The 20246-nt window shown below is 44.0% G+C and overlaps 1 protein-coding gene across 1 annotated transcript in view; it reads right to left on the minus strand.

The window, feature by feature from the left end:
• Positions 1–256: 256 nt before the first annotated feature.
• Positions 257–20246, minus strand: part of LOC308611194 (collagen alpha-1(XXIII) chain-like) — a gene marked incomplete at both ends in the record, with an annotated part of 49028 nt that continues 29038 nt past the window's right edge. Inside the window, 2 exons of the mRNA XM_081260070.1 lie at positions 257–456; positions 5063–5129. Of these exons, the coding sequence (XP_081116196.1) occupies positions 257–456; positions 5063–5129 (267 nt within the window). The remainder of the gene's footprint in view (positions 457–5062; positions 5130–20246) is intronic.

A 20246-nucleotide genomic window follows, 5' to 3' on the forward strand; every position in this document is an offset into this window, starting at 1 on the left:
TCTCTATCTGCTGGGGTTGCTGGGAAGGTCTGATATACTGCTGGGGCTGTTGGTGGCCACTTTCCCACCCCAAGGAGACAGTGTCTGAAAATGACTCAGGGAAGAGCTGAGAGGCAGAGAGACCCCTGAGCCCAGACATACCTGAAATTGGCTGTACCTCTGACCTCTCTATTCCAGTTGTGTAAGCTAATAAGTTTCCTTTTCATTTGTTTATTTTATTAACATAATTAAAAGACTTAGTTAACATAAGGAGCTTTTACACCAGAATGGCCCATATCTCCAGGATGTGCAGGATGTGCCCACTCGGCAGCTGTTTAAGCAGCAGAGTCAAATCCAAACCTCTCAGGCTCCAGGGTGCTGGCCCCGACCCATCCCTTGGGATGCTCACATGTTCACAGCACAGTGGGGACTGGGTCATGCCCGAGTCTCCAACAGAGCAGACTTCGGGGACACCCCCTGCAACATTCCAGAATTGTTGCTCTGGTGTGGTGCCCCAGACTGAGGGCTCCTATCCTTTCAGCCCAGTGACCCAAAGCCCTGCAGCAGTGCCTGCTTCATGATGGGCTTAAGTACAGAGCATGTGGAAGGCAGGGAACTGGACAAGACAACAGTTCTCCTTCCCTCCAACAGTTCCCTGAAGGACAGTCTGTAAGAACACAGGATGGGAAACAATTCAAACGTCCCTGGGGTGGGGACTGGCCAGGTACCTCACAGGACAGCCCTACAGGATTTTGTCTTTTAACCCAAAACAAGGTAACACCTGCTTTCTGATACATGAAATGATTCAGACCATCTCAGAGGGAAACTGCAAACCGAGAAAGCAACACCGGGACAACAACATATACCATTTGTGTAAAACCAGGAAGGGAGCTTCTCAATGAAATGTAATTAAATGACCTCAAAAATCTCAAAAAACTGTCCTACACCATAGCCACCAGCCACACTTGGCAATTTAAATTAAGATTAAACAAATTTTTTTATTGAAGTGTAGTTGATTTACTAATTTGTGCCAATCTCTGCTGTAGAGCAGAGTGACTCAGTTATACAGCATACACTCTTTTTTTATATTCTTTTCCATTATGGTCTATCACAGGATATTGAATATAGTTCCCTGTGCTACACATTACGACCTTGCTGTTAATCCATTCTAAATTAAACAAAAATTTTAAATTCAGTTTGTCAGTTGCACTAGCCATGTTTCAGAGGCTTGGTAGCCCCACATGGCTAGTAGTGGCTGCTCGATTAGCAGAGAGATAGAATATTTCCATCATCACAGAAAGTTCTATTGGAAAGGACTCCTCAGAAGGACATCAGCAGAAGGGTAAAGGGCCCCTGGAAAGAGGAGCAGGAGCACCGGAGAAGAGGAGGGGAGGGGAATTAGTTTTCACATGTAATCTTCTGTAGAACTTGAATCTTTCATCACATATTATTTCCTATTCAAAAATAAAGATTTTAAAACTTTAAACATATTTTAAAACAATAAGTACATAAGTAATAAGAAAAGAAGACGTTGGAATCCCCAGGGACATGGGTAAGCCACATGAATCTACAGATCTGAGCTCTCCGCTGAAGGAAGAGAAGTCTCCTTTGAGGCAGGTGTATGAGGAAGAGCAGCATGAGGGGGCTCCCAGGTGGCAGCCCCACACACGTGATTCAGACCTGGTGGTGTAGGAAGTTCCTATGTCCCCCAAATTTTGAGTATCACAGCAACCTTATAATTAGGGTGATTAATGGTCCCATTTATTTTAGTTTCCTAAGGCTGCCACAACAAATGACCACAAACTAGGTGACTTAACATGACAGAAACCTATTGTCTCACAATTCTGGAGGCCAGAAGTCCAAAACCAAGATGTTGGCAGGGCTCGTTCCTTCTGAAAGCTCTTAAGGAGAATCCCTTCCATGCCCCTCTTCAGCTTCGGTGGCTGCCGGCAATCCTGGGTGTTCTTAGGTTTATAGATGCATCACTCTGGCCTCTGCCTCTTTCTTCCCATGGCCTTCTCCTCTTGGTGTTTCTGTCTTTCAAATCTCTTACCTCTGACTCTTAGAAGGACACTCATCATTGGATTTAGGGCCTACCCTAAACCCTGGATGATCTCATCCCAAGATCCTTAAATTAATTATGTCTGCAGGGCTTCCCTGGTGGCGCAGTGGTTGAGAGTCCGCCTTCCAATGCAGGGGACGCAGGTTCGTGCGCTGGACCTGGAAGATCCAACATGCGCATGGAGTGGCTGGACCCGTGAGTCATGGCCACTGAGCCTGCGCGTCTGGAGCCTGTGCTCCGCAATGGGAGAGGCCACAACAGTGAGAGGCCCACGTACCGCAAAAAAAAAAAAAAAATGTCTGCAAAGACCCTATTTCCACATAAGGCCACATTTACAAATACCAGGGGTTAGGACTGGGACATATCTTTTGGGGGGTGGGGGACACAATTCAACTCACTATACCGTTTTATAGACAAGGAGTTCAAGGTTCAAGGGCCTCTCACTTGCCTGAGGTCACAGGGCTAGTTCAGAGCACAGCTCTGCCAGTCCTCCCATCACTGACTCCAGCAAGAGAAGAATCTTGACCTTCCAGCCCGAAGCCTGCCCCTCCCTTCAGCCTCAGAGCTCCCCGCACCCACTTCACAATGGGTAACACATACAGAAGAGCCGCCCCCTTCTTTGGCCTCACTTATCTGTCTTGCTGCATCCTAGGATCTGACAAAAGATTACACTGTCCTCTGGGCCGTGGGAAGGAACTGGGCTAGGGGGATCTGCGGGTATCTCAGATGAGATGGGGTATCTCAAAAGAGGGTGGTCTGCATGTCCAGACTCCAAAAGTCTGCAGGGCAGATCAGAGCCAGGGAGAAAGGGAATGAGTTAAGGCTTCTGGTGTTGGAGAAAAAGCCCTCTGTGCTTTTTATGGCAGAGGAGAATGTGCCAGCCTATGTGGTTTTGCACTGATAAAGGGCTCTAGTCTAAAGTGCTCAAGTGAGTTCTCCAGCTCAAGGTGACAGGAGCGGAAGAGAAGATGTGGACATGGGTGTGCACTGGGGCCTGGCAGAGGCTGCTACACCCCCTGTGCCACACTGACCATACCTGCCAGGACAGCCTGATGACAGCCACAAGACCCTCGGACAACGACAGCACAGCACTGACTGATGGGCACCCCCAGAGAGGACGGCAGGTCACCTTCCCTCCTCTCAGTGGAACTGAGGGTTCTGACCAGGATTTTGGCTTCCATGGTCATCCCAGAGGCCTTCTTGACACCTCTCCTGGTGGGTCAAGAGACCTCGAGGGAAGACACACACAAGACTATCTCCAGGTCCTGGGCTTTGTATTTCCTCCACGACATCAAAAAGCCTACAGAGCCCACTCCAGTATTGATATCATTTATTAACACAAACAGTAAGTGCCTGACCAAGATTTGGACCTGGTCTGGGTTTATTCAGGAGCTCCATGTCCCCTCACTGCCACCTCCTCCCTCTCCATCTATAATCTGTATTGGTGGTTTTCAAACTTTCAGTCAGCAACCCATAGCAAGGAACCCGTTTCACACTGCCATTTACAAATATAAATGGCTGACACAAAAACTTCACTCCAATATTTTTTATTGTACTCTCTGCTAGTTCAAAATTTCAGAATGCTGGCTGCAACCCACATAACTGATTTCATGTCTCATAAAGGTGTTGTGACTCCCCGGTTTGTTTGTTTCTTTGGCCCACCGCTCGGCTTCTGGGATCTTAGTTCCCCAACCACGGATTGAACCCAGGGCCTTGTAGAGGCCTAACCACTGGACTGCCAGGGAATGTCCAGTGACTCCCAGTTTTAAAAACACTCATCTACATAACTCATATGAATTTACAACCATTCAATACTGAGAAAGAAAGAACAGGGGAGAAAAGGAAGAATTGTTTTATACATTTTGCAGATCAGCCAAAACTTCATTGGTGGAACTGAATATTTTTCCTCCATTGAATCGCAATTTCTGACTTCCTGATCTGCTCATGATGTCATTACTTATCATGTCCTTTTCCCTCCTATTAAAACCTCAGAGTTCCTATGAAAGGCTAACTCAAGCTCGACTGTAAAATCCTCTTCCACTGGGTCCCCAGAGACTGAATTTTCACACCATGGGTCCATCTTTGCACAAATCTCAGGGCATCTCTCAATCTCGAGATGTTAACCATCAGTAAGCTTGGTTTCTGGACCAGGTGAAGTGGTTTCAGAAATGCCAGACAACTTGGCTAATGGAAGGCATGACAGCAAGGAACAGGGCCCCTGGGTCCAGCTCCCATGTTCTCTCACCTCGGCCGGCATGGTGGGTCATCTGGGAATTGTTACAATTTTCCACTCATTCACTGGTATTACATACTGTTCTATGCGAGGATAATTCTAACCCTGAAAACACTGGCGCTGAGACTACACCCCTAAATTCTCAGTCATAATATGTGCAAAGTTCCAATGAGGACAACTGGAAGACCAATATGAACAAGGATTTGAGCCACATGGGTTAGAAACCAACAAATCCTCAATTCTAGTCGCAGCTGTCCTGGTCTACACCATCAAAACCCAAGACACATGATTATTTGAACAAATCAGACCATGTTTCCTGCTCCTTTCCTCTACCTCCACCAAAGAAATGAAAACCAAAAAAAAAACTATATTTGCCAGATTATTCCTCTACCCACCACCGCTCACATTCGAAACAGAGCTAGGGTCACAATGTTAACACTGTTTGGTTGGTTCATGTCTGTTTCTCCATCTTTAGAAGGGGATGGCTGCTACTTTCCTAGCATCTAAGAATTTATTGTAAGTCATCCCGAAGAATTTCTTAGGTCCTCCACCAATACCATCAGCCTCATAAAACCAAGTCAGTTAATTTTGCAAGAATCTTTAACAACACACCTACCGGGGAAGATGATGTAGGAAGAAAGGCTCCAGGACAGTCCACAAGGTACCACAGACAGCCTGAAACCCATGGTGATTCTCTTGACCATGGCCTTGGCAGTTTCGGGTAGCCAGGAGAGAGAAGACCAGGCCTATGGAAGTCAGGAGTCAGCAACGATCGAACATCCACTTACCTTGGGGACAGACACAGTCCATCGGTGCTTCTCGAACTGTCCGGAGCTTGACTGGTCCCTCCATCTTCTGAATCAGGAAGAAAAGGGGGGAAAAATACGGATGAGTTTTGGAGCGGAGAGGGGTAGAAGTGGAAAAACAGCAAAAAACAACATATTTGAAAGATCTACAGTGGTGGTGTTGGTGCTTTCAAGAACAGTTTTGTAAAGGTCATTAAATTCTACAGGCAGTTTTAGAATGGGAGGAGAAACAGAAATAAACATTAAGCAATTACTTGGGAGTCCCTGAATAGAAGATGACAGGTTTCAGCTTTGTTAACAACATTTTTAAATACAAATCCAGGAATGACAAAGGGATCCGGTAGTCCCTGGCGTGAAGATAGAAGGGCAGAGCAGAGAGAGGCCAGGTAGGGCCAATCAAAACTCGCTCTTGAACATCTTTCCCTGCTCCGGAGACCACCCCTATCCAACCCCAGGAAGCCCCAGAGGCCCCTTGGCTGCAGCCCCTCCCATCCCACTGGCTTCAGACCCAATGGTCCAGGGCTAATCCACCGTGATGACATTTTCCTTTCTTCTTACCAGTGGGGATCCTTGGCCTAGAAAATTTAGATCAGTAGAATTTAACAAGAATCTCTACACATGCCCAGCCCTGTGCTAGATTTTGGTGAAGGGAAAAGAACTAACACAGAAATGCAGTCAAAAGTCACAGCTCTGCTATTATGACAACTCACAGTACAGCCCTGGCATTATCATCACCTTATGTGACACTCGGGTAACCTCTGGGGCATGAATTATTGTCCCTGCCTCACAGACAGGTGATACAAAGTTGGAAAAAATAAGAAATTAATCCGCAATCCCAAATCTAGGTTTAAGGGAGTGAAGCAATTGGCCCATAATCCCCAAACTAGCCAAGACTTGAGTCCTGACAAGAATATACAAAGTATTAACCTTTCCCAAGGGAAAAACAAAACAAAAACAAAAAACAAAAAATCTTCCTAAAAGCAAAACAAAGCAAATCCCAAATGTGTTAACTTGAGTTAAAAATGCATACTACCACTAAAAGGGTTACTTAAGGTTCAAACCTAAAAATGTAATTTTTCTCAATAAAAAACATAGTAAAAATGCAAATACAAACACCTGGAAAATAGCACAACAAACAAAAAAATGTAATTTTCAAATCACTGTTTTAGAGGAGGTGAGAAGGCACTCCCAGTCTTGAGCCCTTGATCACCAAGCCTGGGATCTTCACATAAGAAAGGCTGAACAGGGAATTCCCTGGAGATCCAGTGGTTATAACGGACTAAATGCCGAGGGCCTGGGTTCAGTCACTGGGCAGGGAACTAGGATCACAGAAGCCGTGCGGCATGGCCATGAATGAATAAATAAATGAATAAATAAATAAATAAGAAAATAAATAAATAAATAAGAATGGGCTGAACAGCCCAGGACCAGGAGCCTGAAATAAAAAATGTAACCAGGGGAGGCTCTGGCCCCTGCAAAGTACTTCCAAGTTCCACCGCCACTCCAATCTGCCAGCCTTGCCCTCAATTTCCAGATGGGCCACAGAGGCTGATACTGACAAGAGATGGAGTTAAGGCCAAGGATTTAGAGAACTGGAGGATGTACGATTTGGAACCTTGTGGTGGAGGTGTTTGTGAAAGCAGTACCACAACAGAACTTTTCTATCCCCCCCATACCTCTTAAACCCCCCAAGGCCTTGGTTTGTCCCAGAAATCAGCACCTGGCTAGGCCTCTTCGCCCTGGAATCTCAGTTCCTGTCCAGACCCACACCTGCCACTCACTCCTGCTTAAGCCTGGGGCACTCTTCCCTAGAACTGCCCACCGGGACCAGAGCCACCCTGCAAGCAGTCTGTGCTGGCCCTGGGCCTCCATAGGTACCCCCCGCAGCTGCCACAGGTTCCTACCAGGCGGGTGAGACACAGCAGTAGCAGATACCACCCCCACCCCCACCCAACACCAGGCCATGTGCACTGGAGTCTGGAGCATCCAAGCCATGCCCATCCTCACTGTACTGGAATGCTGCAGTAGGTGCCTGCAATGCAGGTGGGAGCAGGACCTCGGAACTCACTTTTCCCCCATTATACTGGCAGGTACAATTACATATTTCAAAATTCACTTGGAAAAAGACTCCAGCCTTCTAATTTCAGCCAGTCAATTTGTATGAGAAGCTCTCAGCTGTTTTTATCATTTCTAGAAACACTAGAAGCTACGCTAATTTCTTTTTTTAAAAAAAGAACAAAAGCATTTAATGCTAAAAAACAATTCGCTTTCAACAAGTGCTATCACATCTGGGCGCTCCCCTAAGGGGAAGGGGCTTTATCAATTACTGATAGGAAATACCATGACTTTGAAGCTACCCTTATCTTCAACAAAAACTAAACAGAAAACTATTCAAGAAAGGAAAAAACGTATTGTTGATGCTAGTAGATGGGATCATAAATAACTGATTGAGTTTTTGTTTCGTTATTTATTCTAACTCCTTTTATGCATTTGTTTTTTCTGGATTAGATAGTGAATCTGCAAAGCTTTATCTTAGTCCTCTATCCTCCCCCCCACCCCCCACCCCCACCCCCAACTCTGGAGTTGGAACGCCCCTACTAGGAACACAAAGTGAAATGTCTGTATTAGAAACCCAGTCCCATGATCTTTATTTCCATGCCTTTATTATTTTTTTTAATTCTAAGAAAATATTCTTTTGTGTCCTCGTTTGTAAAAATGATCCAAAAGCCTCAACTTTATACATTCAATTATCTGGCAGCAACCCTAGCGTCTGCAAACAATATGGTCCTGGTTTTACATATGCAAACAAGTCCTGACTCCAAAAGTAAATAAAGAATGAGTTTCTGAGAAATGACAGGAGACTCTGGGAGTGTTGACTCCAGAAGTAGTAAGAAGGAGAACTTGGAGTTGGGGGGACAAGAGCTGAGAGAAATCTAATCAGAGAAAATCATGGTTTCCAAAAAAGCATTACATGGTCAGATGATAAATTTATCAATGATCTGTTGAAGCATTAGTCTCCAACTCTTCACCAGATATTTGATCACATCCCTGAACAGCTGTATTTTGATGAAATATAGATTAATATATAAAAAAGGATGTAACGTTTCTTTTCTGCAAAGTGCTACAGATAAAGCCACAAAGACATTCCTATCCTTTGACAGAAAATTCCTACTCTAGGGAGTATATCCCAAGGAAATAAATCATCAGGAGCAACAAAATGATATTCATGAAGTTGTGCCGCAAAACAGTGGGAGTACTTTAGTGAAGGATGGTGAATCCCCTTCATGAAACTGTCATATCTTCATCAAAAATCATTATGAAGACTATGTAGCAGCAAGGAAAAATGGTTATGATACAATAAATAATGTTTACATATGTGTAAATGTGCAGGAGTGGGACGGCAGCAATTACCAAAACATCAACCCACTTGGGTGCAGGGATTACAGTGATTTACTTCTTTAAAGTTCTTTCCATGTTGTAATATCATCTCAGTGAAAAAAAAAATCCTGGGGAGGAGAAAAGCCAAAATGAAGCCCTAAAATCTCCCTGCCTAGGGCAATTTTTGAATGACAGACAGATGATTCTGTCTCCTCAGGAAGCCGTAACTAACTCCAGGATCAACCCGGATAATACACACAGGCACCACAAACACCAGAGGAGGACTTGCGGAGGATCAATCCTGCCCTGCTACAGTCACATCCTCTCTACCTTCTTTCCATCCGCTGTAGGGAAGGGCCCATGTGTACATTCTTATGGCCACCAGCAACACAAGACGGCAGCATTTCCTGGCCTCTTTAATATTCTTTTTTCATATCCCACCATGGTGATGATGAGGATAGCAAATATAAAGTATTATTATCATCAAGTTTATTGATTACTTACTATGTGCCCGGCACTGTGCCAACAACTGTTATCTTCTTGAGTCCTCCATAGAACCCCCATGAGGCTAGGAATATTTTTTTAGACTCATTTACAGATGAGAAAATTGATATTCAGGGCAATGTAAGTGTCAGGACTGGACTTGAATCCTGGTATCAACTAACTTCAAACACAAAGTAAAAGAACCTCTGCTTACCAGCAATTTTAATGTCTAATAAAAAGAGTTGCTATAAAAAAATCCAGGCCATACAAAACTGTAGGGACGGAAATTAGGTCAGTGGTTGCCAAAGGTTGAGGGAGTAGGAGGAATGAAACACAAGGAGACTCATGGAGGAGCTGTGAGGGGATGGAACTCTTCTGCATGGTACTGGGGTGATGGATATACTCCAAGCATTTGTCAAAAACTATTGGACCATACATCACAATGAGGAAACTTTAATGGATACAAATTTTAAAAAATATCCAGGATGCTGGAAAATCCCAGGGTGGAATGCAGGCTGAAACAAATGAATATAACTATATTAAGATTACATGACATAACCTCACTGAAGGTAGTGGGGAAAAACATGTAACTGACCTAAGTCACTTTGCAAAATACTGTTTCAACTGAGAACTGTAAGGCTGAAGACCAAAGGAACTGTCTGTACTCTGGTAGGTATAGTTGTTTCACACAGGGGTACAGGGTAGCAATTTTGAAATTACTATACATATATATTGGGGTTGAACAAGTGAGTAAATAAACTATGGGTAATGAGAGCCTGGTTTCTCACTGTCCAAGAAAGAAGTTATAAATAAGCAAAGGGGGAAGCTGGATTAGTCAGAGACATTACTATGAGGTGATGTTTATGTTATGTAAACAGACAGATGCATACAGAAATAATTACAGGACCCGGAGGAAGATGGCGGAAGAGTAAGACACGGAGATCACCTTCCTCCCCACAGATACATCAGAAATTCATCTACACGTGGAGCAACTCCTACAGAACACCTACTGAACGCTGACAGAAGACCTCAGACCCCCCAAAAGGCAAGAAACTCCCCACATACCTGGGTAGGGTAAAAGAAAAAAAGAATAAACAGAGACAATAGGATAGGGATGGGACCTGCACCAGTGGGAGGGAGCCGTGAAGGAGGAAAGGTTTCCACACACTACAAGCCCCTTCGCGGGCGGAGACTGCAGGTGGTGGAGGGGGAAAGCTTCAGAGTAGCGGAGGAGAGCACAGCAACAGGGTTGTGGAGAGCAAAGCGGAGAGATTCCAGCACAGAGGATAGGTGCCCTCAGGCATACACCAGCCCGAGAGGCTTGTCTGCTCGGCCGCCGGTGCGGGCGGGTCTGGGAGCTGAGGCTCGGGTATCAGCTTTCAGTCTGAGCGCAGGGAGAGGACTGGGGCTGGCGGCAGGAAGAGAGCCTGAAGGGGTTAGTGCACCAAGGGTAGCCCGGAGGGAGTCTGGGGAAAGGGTCTGGAGCCGCCGAAGTGGCAAGAGACTTTTTTCCCTTTTGTTTCCTGGTGCGCGAGGAGAGGGCATTAAGAGGGCTGCTTGGGGAAGCGCCGGAGACAGGCGCGAGCCACGGCTAAAGGCGCGGACCTCGGAGACAGGAGTGGGTCGCTGGGGCTGCTGCTGCCGCCCCCACCGCGGGGCCTGTGTGCGAGCGCGGGTCACTGTCCGCCCTGCCTTCTGGGGGGCCTGTGCACCCTGCCACTGCCGGGGTCCCGGGACCTGGGGACGGCTTTCCCGGGAAAGCGCACGGAGCGCCTCGGACTGCTGCAACGTCACGCCAGCCTCTGCCGCCGCAGGCCCGCCCCACACTGCACGCCCCTCCCTCCCCTCTGCCTGAGTGAGCCAGAGCCCCCAAATCAGCCGCTCCTTTAAACCCGTCCTGTCTGAGTGAAAAACGGACGCCCTCCGGCGACCTACATGCAGAGGCGGGGCCAGGTCCAAGGCTGAGACCTGGGAGCTGTGAGAGCAGAGACAGGGAAATCTCTCTGTGCAGCCTCGGAGGCAGTGGATTAAAGCTCCACGGCCCATTTGATGTGCCCTGCGTCTGTGGAATGCATAACTGGACAGCGAACCATCCCAAATTGAGGAAGTGGACTTTGAGGACAAGATTTAAGACTTTCCCTCCTTTTCCTCTTTTTACAACTAATTATCCCAAATTGAGGAGGTGGATTGGAGAGCAAGATTTTTGATTTTTCCCCCAGCTCTCTTTTTGTGAATGTGTATGTGTAATCTTCTGTGCAAGAGTCTCTCTGTATAGTTTTGTTTCCACCATATGTCTCAGGGTTCTATCCGTTTTTTTTTCAATAATTACTTTTTAATTTTAATAACGCTACTATATTTCATACTTTATTCTATTTTACTTTACCTGCTCTTTCTTTTCTTCATAGCTTCCCTTCCTCCCTCCGCTCCTCCTTTCCTTCTTTTACTTTCCTCCCTCCCTCCCTCCCAACTTTCTTCTTTCCACATTCTTTTTCTTTCCTTCCTCCCTCCCTCCCTCCTGTCTTTCTTTCTTTCTCTCCTCCCTCCCTCCCTCCCTCCCTCCCTTCTTCCATTCACTCTTCTTTTTGCTTTAATTCCTCCCTCCCTCCCTCCTCTCTTTCTTTCTTTCTTTCTTTCCAACCTTCCTCCCTCCCTCCTTTCTTTCTTTCTTCCTTCCTTCCTTCTTTTCTTCCCATCCTTCCTTTCTACCCTTCTTCCTTTCTTCCCTTCTTCCTTTCTTTCTTCTATGAATTCTTTCTTTCTACATTTTCTCCCTGTTATTCTGAGCTGGGTGGATGAAAGGCTCTTGGTGCTGGAGCCAGGAGTCAGTGCTGTGCCTCTGAAGTGGGAGAGACAAATTCAGGACACGGGTCCACAAGAGACCTTTCAGCTCCACATAATATCAAGCAGCGAAAATCTCCCAGAGATCTCCATCTCAGCACCAACACCCAGCTTTAGTCAACGACCAGCAAGCTACAGTGCTGGTCACCCTATGCCAAGGAACTAGCAAGGCAGGAACACAAACCCACCCATTAGCAGAGAGGCTGGCTAAAAACATAATAAGGCCACAGGCACCCCAAAACACACCACCAGACGTGGACCTGTCCACCAGAAAGACAAGATCGAGCCTCAACCACCAGAACACAGGCATTAGTCCCCCCACCAGGAAGCCTACACAACCTACTGAAACAAACTTAGCCACTGGGGACAGACACCAAAAACAACAGGAACAACGAATCTGCAGCCTGCAAAAAGGAGACCCTAAACACAATAAAATAAGCAAAATGAGAAGAGAGAAAAACACACAGAAGGTGAAGGAGCAAGATAAAATCCTACCAGACCTAACAAATGAAGAGGTAATAGGCAGTCTACCTGAAAAAGAATTCAGAATAATGATAGTAAAGATGATCCAAGATTCTATTTCCCAGATCCAAAATCTTGGAAATAGAATAGAGAAAATGCAAGAAACAGTTAACAAGGACCTAGAAGAACTAAAGATGAATCAAGCATCTATTAAAAATACAATAAATGAAATGAAAAATACTCTAGATGTGATCAATAGCAGAATAACTGAGGCAGAAGAACGGATAAGTGAGTTGGAAGATAAAATAGTGGAAATAACTACTTCAGAGCAGAATAAAGAAAAAAGAATAAAAAGAAGAGAGGACAGTCTCAGAGACCTCTGGGACAACATTAAACGCACCAACATTCGAATTACAGGGGTTCCAGATGAAGAAGAGAAAAAGAAAGGGACTGAGAAAATATTTGAAGAGATTATAGTTGAAAACTTCCCTAAAATGGGAAAGGATATAGTTAATCAAGTCCAGGAGGCACAGAGAGTCCCATACAGAATAAACCCAAGGAGAAATACGCCAAGACACATATTAATCAAACTGTCAAAAATGAAACACAAAGAAATCATATTAAAAGCAGCAAGGCAAAAACAACAAATAACACACAAGGGAATCCCCATCAGGATAACAGCTGATCTCTCAGCAGAAACTCTACAAGCCAGAAGGGAGTGGCAGGACATATTTAAAGTGATGAAGGAGAAAAAAGTGCAACCAAGATTACTCTACCCAGCAAGGATCTCATTCAGATTTGATGGAGAAATTAAAACGTTTACAGACAAGCAAAAGCTGAGAGAGTTCAGCACCACCAAACCAGCTTTACAACAAATGCTAAAGGAACTTCTCTAGGCAAGAAACACAACAGAAGGAATATACCTACAATAACGAACCCAAATCAGTTAAGGAAATGGGAATAGGAACATACATATCAATAATTACCTTAAATGTAAATGGACTAAATGCTCCCACCAAAAGACACAGAGTCGCTGAATGGATACAAAACAAGACCCATATATATGCTGTCTACAAGAGACCCACTTCAGACCTAGAGACACATACAGACCGAAAGTAAGGGGATGGAAAAAGATATTCCATGCAAATGGAAATCAAAAGAAAGCTGGAGTAGCAATTCTTATATCAGACAAAATAGACTTTAAAATAAAAACTATTAGAAGAGACAAAGAAGGACACTACATAACGATACAGGGATCGATCCAAGAAGAAGATATAACAATTGTAAATATTTATGCACCCAACATAGGAGCACCTCAATACATAAGGCAAATACTAACAACCGTAAAAGGGGAAATCAACAGTAACACAATCATAGTAGGGGACTTTAACACCCCACTTTCACCAATGGACAGATTATCAAAACTGAACATAAATAAGGAAACACAAGCTTTAAATGATACATTAAACAAGATGGACTTAGTTGATATTTATAGGACCTTCCATCCAAAAACAACAGAATACACATTTTTCTCAAGTGCTCATGGAACATTCTCCAGGATAGATCATATCTTGGGTCACAAATCAAGCCTTGGTAAATTGAAGAAAATTGAAATTGTATCAAGTATCTTTTCCGACCAAAATGCTATGAGACTAGACATCAATTACAGGAAAAGATCTTTAAAAAATACAAACACATGGAGGCTAAACAATACACTACTCAATAACGAAGTGATCACTGAAGAAATCAAAGAGGAAATTAAAAAATACCTAGAAACAAGTGACAATGGAGACACGATGAGCCAAAACCTATGGGACGCAGCAAAAGCAGTTCTAAGGGGTATGTTTATAGCAATACAATCCCACCTTAAGAAACAGGAATCATCTCGAGTAAACAACCTGACCCTGCACCTAAAGCAATTAGAGAAAGAAGAACAAAAAACCCCCAAAGTGAGCAGAAGGAAAGAAATCATAAAGATCAGGTCAGAAATAAATGTAAAAGAGATGAAGGAAACGATAGCAAAGATCAACCAAACTAAAAGCTGGTTCTTTGAGAAGATAAACAAAATTGACAAACCATTAGCCAGACTCATCAAGAAAAGAAGGGGGAAGACTCAAATCAATAGAATTAGAAATGAAAAAGGAGAAGTAACAACTGACACTGCAGAAATACAAAGTATCATGAGAGATTACTACAAGCAACTCTATGCCAATAAAATGGACCACCTGGAAGAAATGGACAAATTCTTAGAAATGCACAACCTGCCAAGACTGAATCAGGAAGAAATAGAAAATATGAATAGACCAATCACAAGCACAGAAATTGAAACTGTGATTAAAAACCTTCCAACAAACAAAAGCCCAGGACCAGATGGCTTCACAGGCGAATTCTATCAAACATTTAGAGAAGAGCTAACACCCATCCTTCTCCAACTCCTCCAAACAATATCAGAGGAAGGGACACTCCCAAACTCATTCTACGAGGCCACCATCACCTTGATACCAAAACCAGGCAAAGATGGCACAAAGAAAGAAAACTACAGGCCAATATCACTGATGAACATAGATGCAAAAATCCTCAACAAAATACTAGCAAACAGAATCCAACAGCACATTAAAAGGATCATACACCATGATCAAGTGGGGTTTATTCCAGGAATGCAAGGATTCTTCACTATATGCAAATCAATCAACGTGATACACCATATTAACAAATTGAAGGAGAAAAACCATATGATCATCTCAATAGATGCAGAGAAAGCTTTCGACAAAATTCAACACCCATTTATGATAAAAACCCTGCAGAAAGTAGGCAAAGAGGGAACTTTCCTCAACATCATAAAGGCCATATATGACAAACCCACAACCAACGTTGTCCTCAATGGTGAAAAACTGAAACCATTTCCACTAAGATCAGGAACAAGACAAGGCTGCCCACTCTCACCACTCTTATTCAACATAGTTTTGGAAGTTTTAGCCACAGCAATCAGAGAAGAAAAGGAAATAAAAGGAATCCAAATTGGAAAAGAAGAAGTAAAGCTGTCACTGTTTGCAGATGACATGATACTATACATAGAGAATCCTAAAGATGCTACAGAAAAACTACTAGAGCTAATCAATGAATTTGGTAAAGTAGCAGGATACAAAATTAATGTACAGAAATCTCTGGCATTCCTGTACACTAATGATGAAAAGTCTGAAAATGAAATCAAGAAAACTCTCCCATTTACCATTGCAACAAAAAGAATAAAATATCTAGGAAAAAACATACCTAAGGAGACAAAAGACCTGTATGCAGAAAATTATAAGACACTGATGAAAGAAATTAAAAATGATACAAATAGATGGAGAGATATACCATGCTCCTGGATTGTAAGAATCAATATTGTGAAAATGACTCTACTACCCAAAGCAATCTACAGGTTAAATGCAATCCCTATCAAACTACCAATGGCATTTTTCACAGAACTAGAACAAAAAATTTCAAAATTTGTTTGGAAAAACAAAAGACCCCGAATAGACAAAGCAATCTTGAGAACGAAAAACGGAGCTGGAGGAATCAGGCTCTCTGAATTTAGACTATACTACAAAGCTACAGTAATCAAGACAGTGTGGTACTGGCATAAAAACAGAAAGATATGGGACTTCCTTGGTGGTGCAGTGGTTAAGAATCCGCCTGCAAATGCAGAGGACATGGGTTCGAGCCCTGGTCTGGGAAGATCCCACATGCCGCGGAGCTCGTGCGCAACAACTAGTGAGCCTGCGCTCTAGAGCCCGCGAGCCACAACTACTGAGCCCGCGTGCCACAACTACTGCAGCCCACGGGCCTAGAGCCCAAGCTCTGCAACAAGAGAAGCCACCGCAAAGAGAAGCCCGCGCACGGCAAGGAAGAGTAGCCTCCACTCGCCGCAACTATAGAAAGCCTGCACAGCAACGAAGACCCAATGTAACCAAAAATAAATAGATTTATTAAAAAAAACAAAAAAAAGAAACAGAAAGATAGATCAATGGAACAGGATAGAAAGCCCAGAGATAAACCCACGCACATATGGACAACTTATCTTTGAAAAAGGAGGCAGGAATGTACAGTGGAGAAAGGACAGCCTCTTCAAAAGTGGTGCTGGGGACTTCCGGGTAAGATGGCGGAAGAGTAAGACGCGGAGATCACCTTCCTCCCCACGGATACACCAGAAATACAGCTACACGTGGAACAACTCCTACAGAACACCTACTGAATGCTGGCAGAAGACCCCAGACCTCCCAAAAGGCAAGAAACTCCCCACATACCTGGGTAGGGCAAAGCAGAGAGATTCCCGCACAGAGGATCAGTGCCGAGCGGCACTCACGCGCCCGAGAGTCTTGTCTGCTCGCCCGCCAGGGCGGGCGGCGCTGGAAGCTGAGGCTCGGGCTTCGGTCAGAGCGCAGGGAAAGGACTGGGTCTGGCGGCGAGAACTCAGCCTGAAGGGGGCTAATGTGCCACAGCTAGCCGGCAGGGAGCCCGGGAAAACTCTGGAGCTGCCGAAGAGGCAAGAGACTTTTTCTTCCCTCTTGGTTTCCTGGTGCGCGAGGAGAGGGGATTAAGAGCGCTGCTTAAAGGGGCTCCACAGACGGGCGCGAGTCACGACTGAAAGCGCGGAGCCCAGTGACGGGCGTGGGACGCTGGGGCTGCTGCTGCCGCCGCCAAGAAGCCTGTGTGCGAGCACAGGTCACTGTCCACACCGCCCTTCCGGGAGCCTGTGCAGCCCGCCACTGCCGGGGTCCCGGGATCCAGGGGCGGCTTCCCTGGGAGAACGCACGGCGCGCCTCGGGCTGGTGCAACGTCACGCCGAACTCTGCCACTGCAGGCTCGCCCCGCACTACGTGCCCCTCCCTCCCGCCCGGCCTGAGTGAGCCAGAGTCCCCGAAGAGGCTGCTCCTTTAACCCTGTCCTGTCTGAGCGAAGAACAGACGCCCTCCGGCGACCTACATGCAGAGGCGGGGCCAAATCCAAAGCTGGGACCCAGGAGCTGTGAGAACAAAGAAGAGAAAGGGAAACCTTTCCCAGCAGCCTCAGAAGCAGAGGATTAAAGCTCCACAATCAACTTGATGTACCCTGCATCTGGGGAATACATGAATAGACAACAAATCATCCCAAATTGAGGAGCCAGGACTCAGTGCTGTGCCTCTGAGGTGGGAGAGCCAACTTCAGGACACTGGTCCACAAGAGACCTCCCAGCTCCACATAATATCAAACGGCGAAAATCTTCCAGAGATCTCCATCTCAACACCAGCACCCAGCTTCACTCAACGACCAGCAAGCTACAGTGCTGGACACCCTATGCCAAACAACTAGCAAGACAGAAACACAACGCCACCCATTAGCAGAGAGGTGGCCTAAAATCATAAAAAGTCCGCAGACACCCCAAAACACACCACCAGACGTGGACCTGCCCACCAGAAAGACAAGATCCAGCCTCATTCACCAGAACACAGGCACTAGTACCTTCCACCAGGAAGCCTACACAACCCACTAAACCAACCTTAGCCACTGGGGACAGACACCAAAAACAACGGGAACTACAAACCTGCAGCCTGCAAAAAGGAGACCCCAAACACAGTAACATAAGCAAAATGAGAAGACAGAAAAACACACAGCAGGAGAAGGAACAAGATAAAAACCCACCAGACCTAACAAATGAAGACGTAATAGGCAGTCTACCTGAAAAAGAATTCAGAATAATGATGGTAAAGATGATCCAAGATTCTATTTCCCAGACCCAAAATCTTGGAAATAGAACAGACAAAATGCAAGAAACAGTTAACAAGGACCTAGAAGAACTAAACATGAATCAAGCATCGATTAAAAACACAATACATGAAATAAAAAATACTCTAGATGGGATCAATAGCAGAATAACTGAGGCAGAAGAACGGATAAGTGAGGTGGAAGATAAAATAGTGGAAATAACTGCTGCAGAGCAAAATAAAGAAAAAAGAATGAAAAGAACAGAGGACAGTCTCAGAGACCTCTGGGACAACATTAAACGCACCAACATTCGAATTATAGGGGTTCCAGAAGAAGAAGAGAAAAAGAAAGGGACTGAGAAAATATTTGCAGAGATTATAGTTGAAAACTTCCCTAATATGGGAAAGGAATTAGTTAATCAAGTCCAGGAAGCACAAAGAGTCCCATACAGAATAAATCCAAGGAGAAATACGCCAAGACACATATTAATGAAACTGTCAAAAATTGAACACAAAGAAATCATATTAAAAGCAGCAAGGCAAAAACAACAAATAACACACAAGGGAATCCCCATCAGGATAACAGCTGATCTCTCAGCAGAAACTCTACAAGCCAGAAGGGAGTGGCAGGACATAATTAAAGTGATGAAGGAGAAAAACCTGCAACCAAGATTACTCTACCCAGCAAGGATCTCATTCAGATTTGATGGAGATATTAAAACGTTTACAGACAAGCAAAAGCTGAGAGAGTTCAGCACGACCAAACCAGCTTTACAACAAATGCTAAAGGAACTTCTCTAGGCAAGAAACACAACAGAAGGAAAAGACCTACAATAACGAACCCAAAACAATTAGGAAAATGGGAATAGGAACATACATATCGATAATTACCTTAAATGTAAATGGACTAAATGCTCCCACCAAAAGACACAGATTGGCTGAATGGATACAAAAACAAGACCCATATATATGCTGTCTACAAGAGACCCACTTCAGACCTAGAGACACATACAGACTGAAAGTAAGGGGATGGAAAAAGATATTCCATGCAAATGGAAACCAAAAGAAAGCTGGAGTAGCAATTCTCATATCAGACAAAATAGACTTTAAAATAAAGACTAGTAGAAGAGACAAAGAAGGACACTACATAATGATCAAGGGATCCATCCAAGAAGAAGATATAACAATTGTAAATATTTATGCACCCAACAAAGGAGCACCTCAATACATAAGGCAAATACTAACAGCCATAAAAGGAGAAATCGACAGTAACACAATCATAGTAGGGGACTTTAACACCCCACTTTCACCAATGGACAGATCTTCCAAAATGAAAATAAATAAGGAAACACAAGCTTTAAATGATACATTAAACAAGATGGACTTAATTGATATTTATAGGACATTCCATCCAAAAACAACAGAATACACATTTTTCTCAAGTGCTCATGGAACATTCTCCAGGATAGATCATATCTTGGGTCACAAATCAAGCCTTGGTAAATTTAAGAAAATTGAAATTGTATCAAGTGTCTTTTCTGACCACAATGCTATGAGACTAGATATCAATTACAGGAAAAGAGCTGTAAAAAATACAAACACATGGAGGCTAAACAATACACTACTTAATTACGAAGTGATCACTGAAGAAATCAAAGAGGAAATTAAAAAATACCTAGAAACAAATGACAGTGGAGACACGACGACCCAAAACCTATGGGATGCAGCAAAAGCAGTTCTAAGAGGGAAGTTTATAGCAATACAATCCCACCTTAAGAAACAGGAAACATCTCGAATAAACAACCTAACCTTGCACCTAAAGCAATTAGAGAAAGAAGAACAAAAACACCCCAAAGTTAGCAGAAGGAAAGAAATCATAAAAATCAGATCAGAAATAAATGAAAAAGAAATGAAGGAAACGATAGCAAAGATCAAACAAACTAAAAGCTGGTTCTTTGAGAAGATAAACAAAATTGATAAGCCATTAGCCAGACTCATCAAGAAAAGAAGGGAGAAGACTCAAATCAATAGAATTAGAAATGAAAAAGGAGAAGTAACAACTGACACTGCAGAAATACAAAAGATCATGAGAGATTACTACAAGCAACTCTATGCCCATAAAATGGACAACCTGGAAGAGATGGACAAATTCTTAGAAATGCACAACCTGCCAAGACTGACTCAGGAAGAAATAGAAAATATGAATAGACGAATCACAAGCACTGAAATTGAAACTGTGATTAAAAATCTTCCATCAAACAAAAGCCCAGGACCAGATGGCT

The sequence above is a fragment of the Mesoplodon bidens genome (genome assembly GCF_964165515.1).
Source record: "Mesoplodon bidens genome assembly, contig: HAP1_SCAFFOLD_227, whole genome shotgun sequence".
Taxonomy (NCBI): Eukaryota; Metazoa; Chordata; class Mammalia; order Artiodactyla; family Ziphiidae; genus Mesoplodon; species Mesoplodon bidens.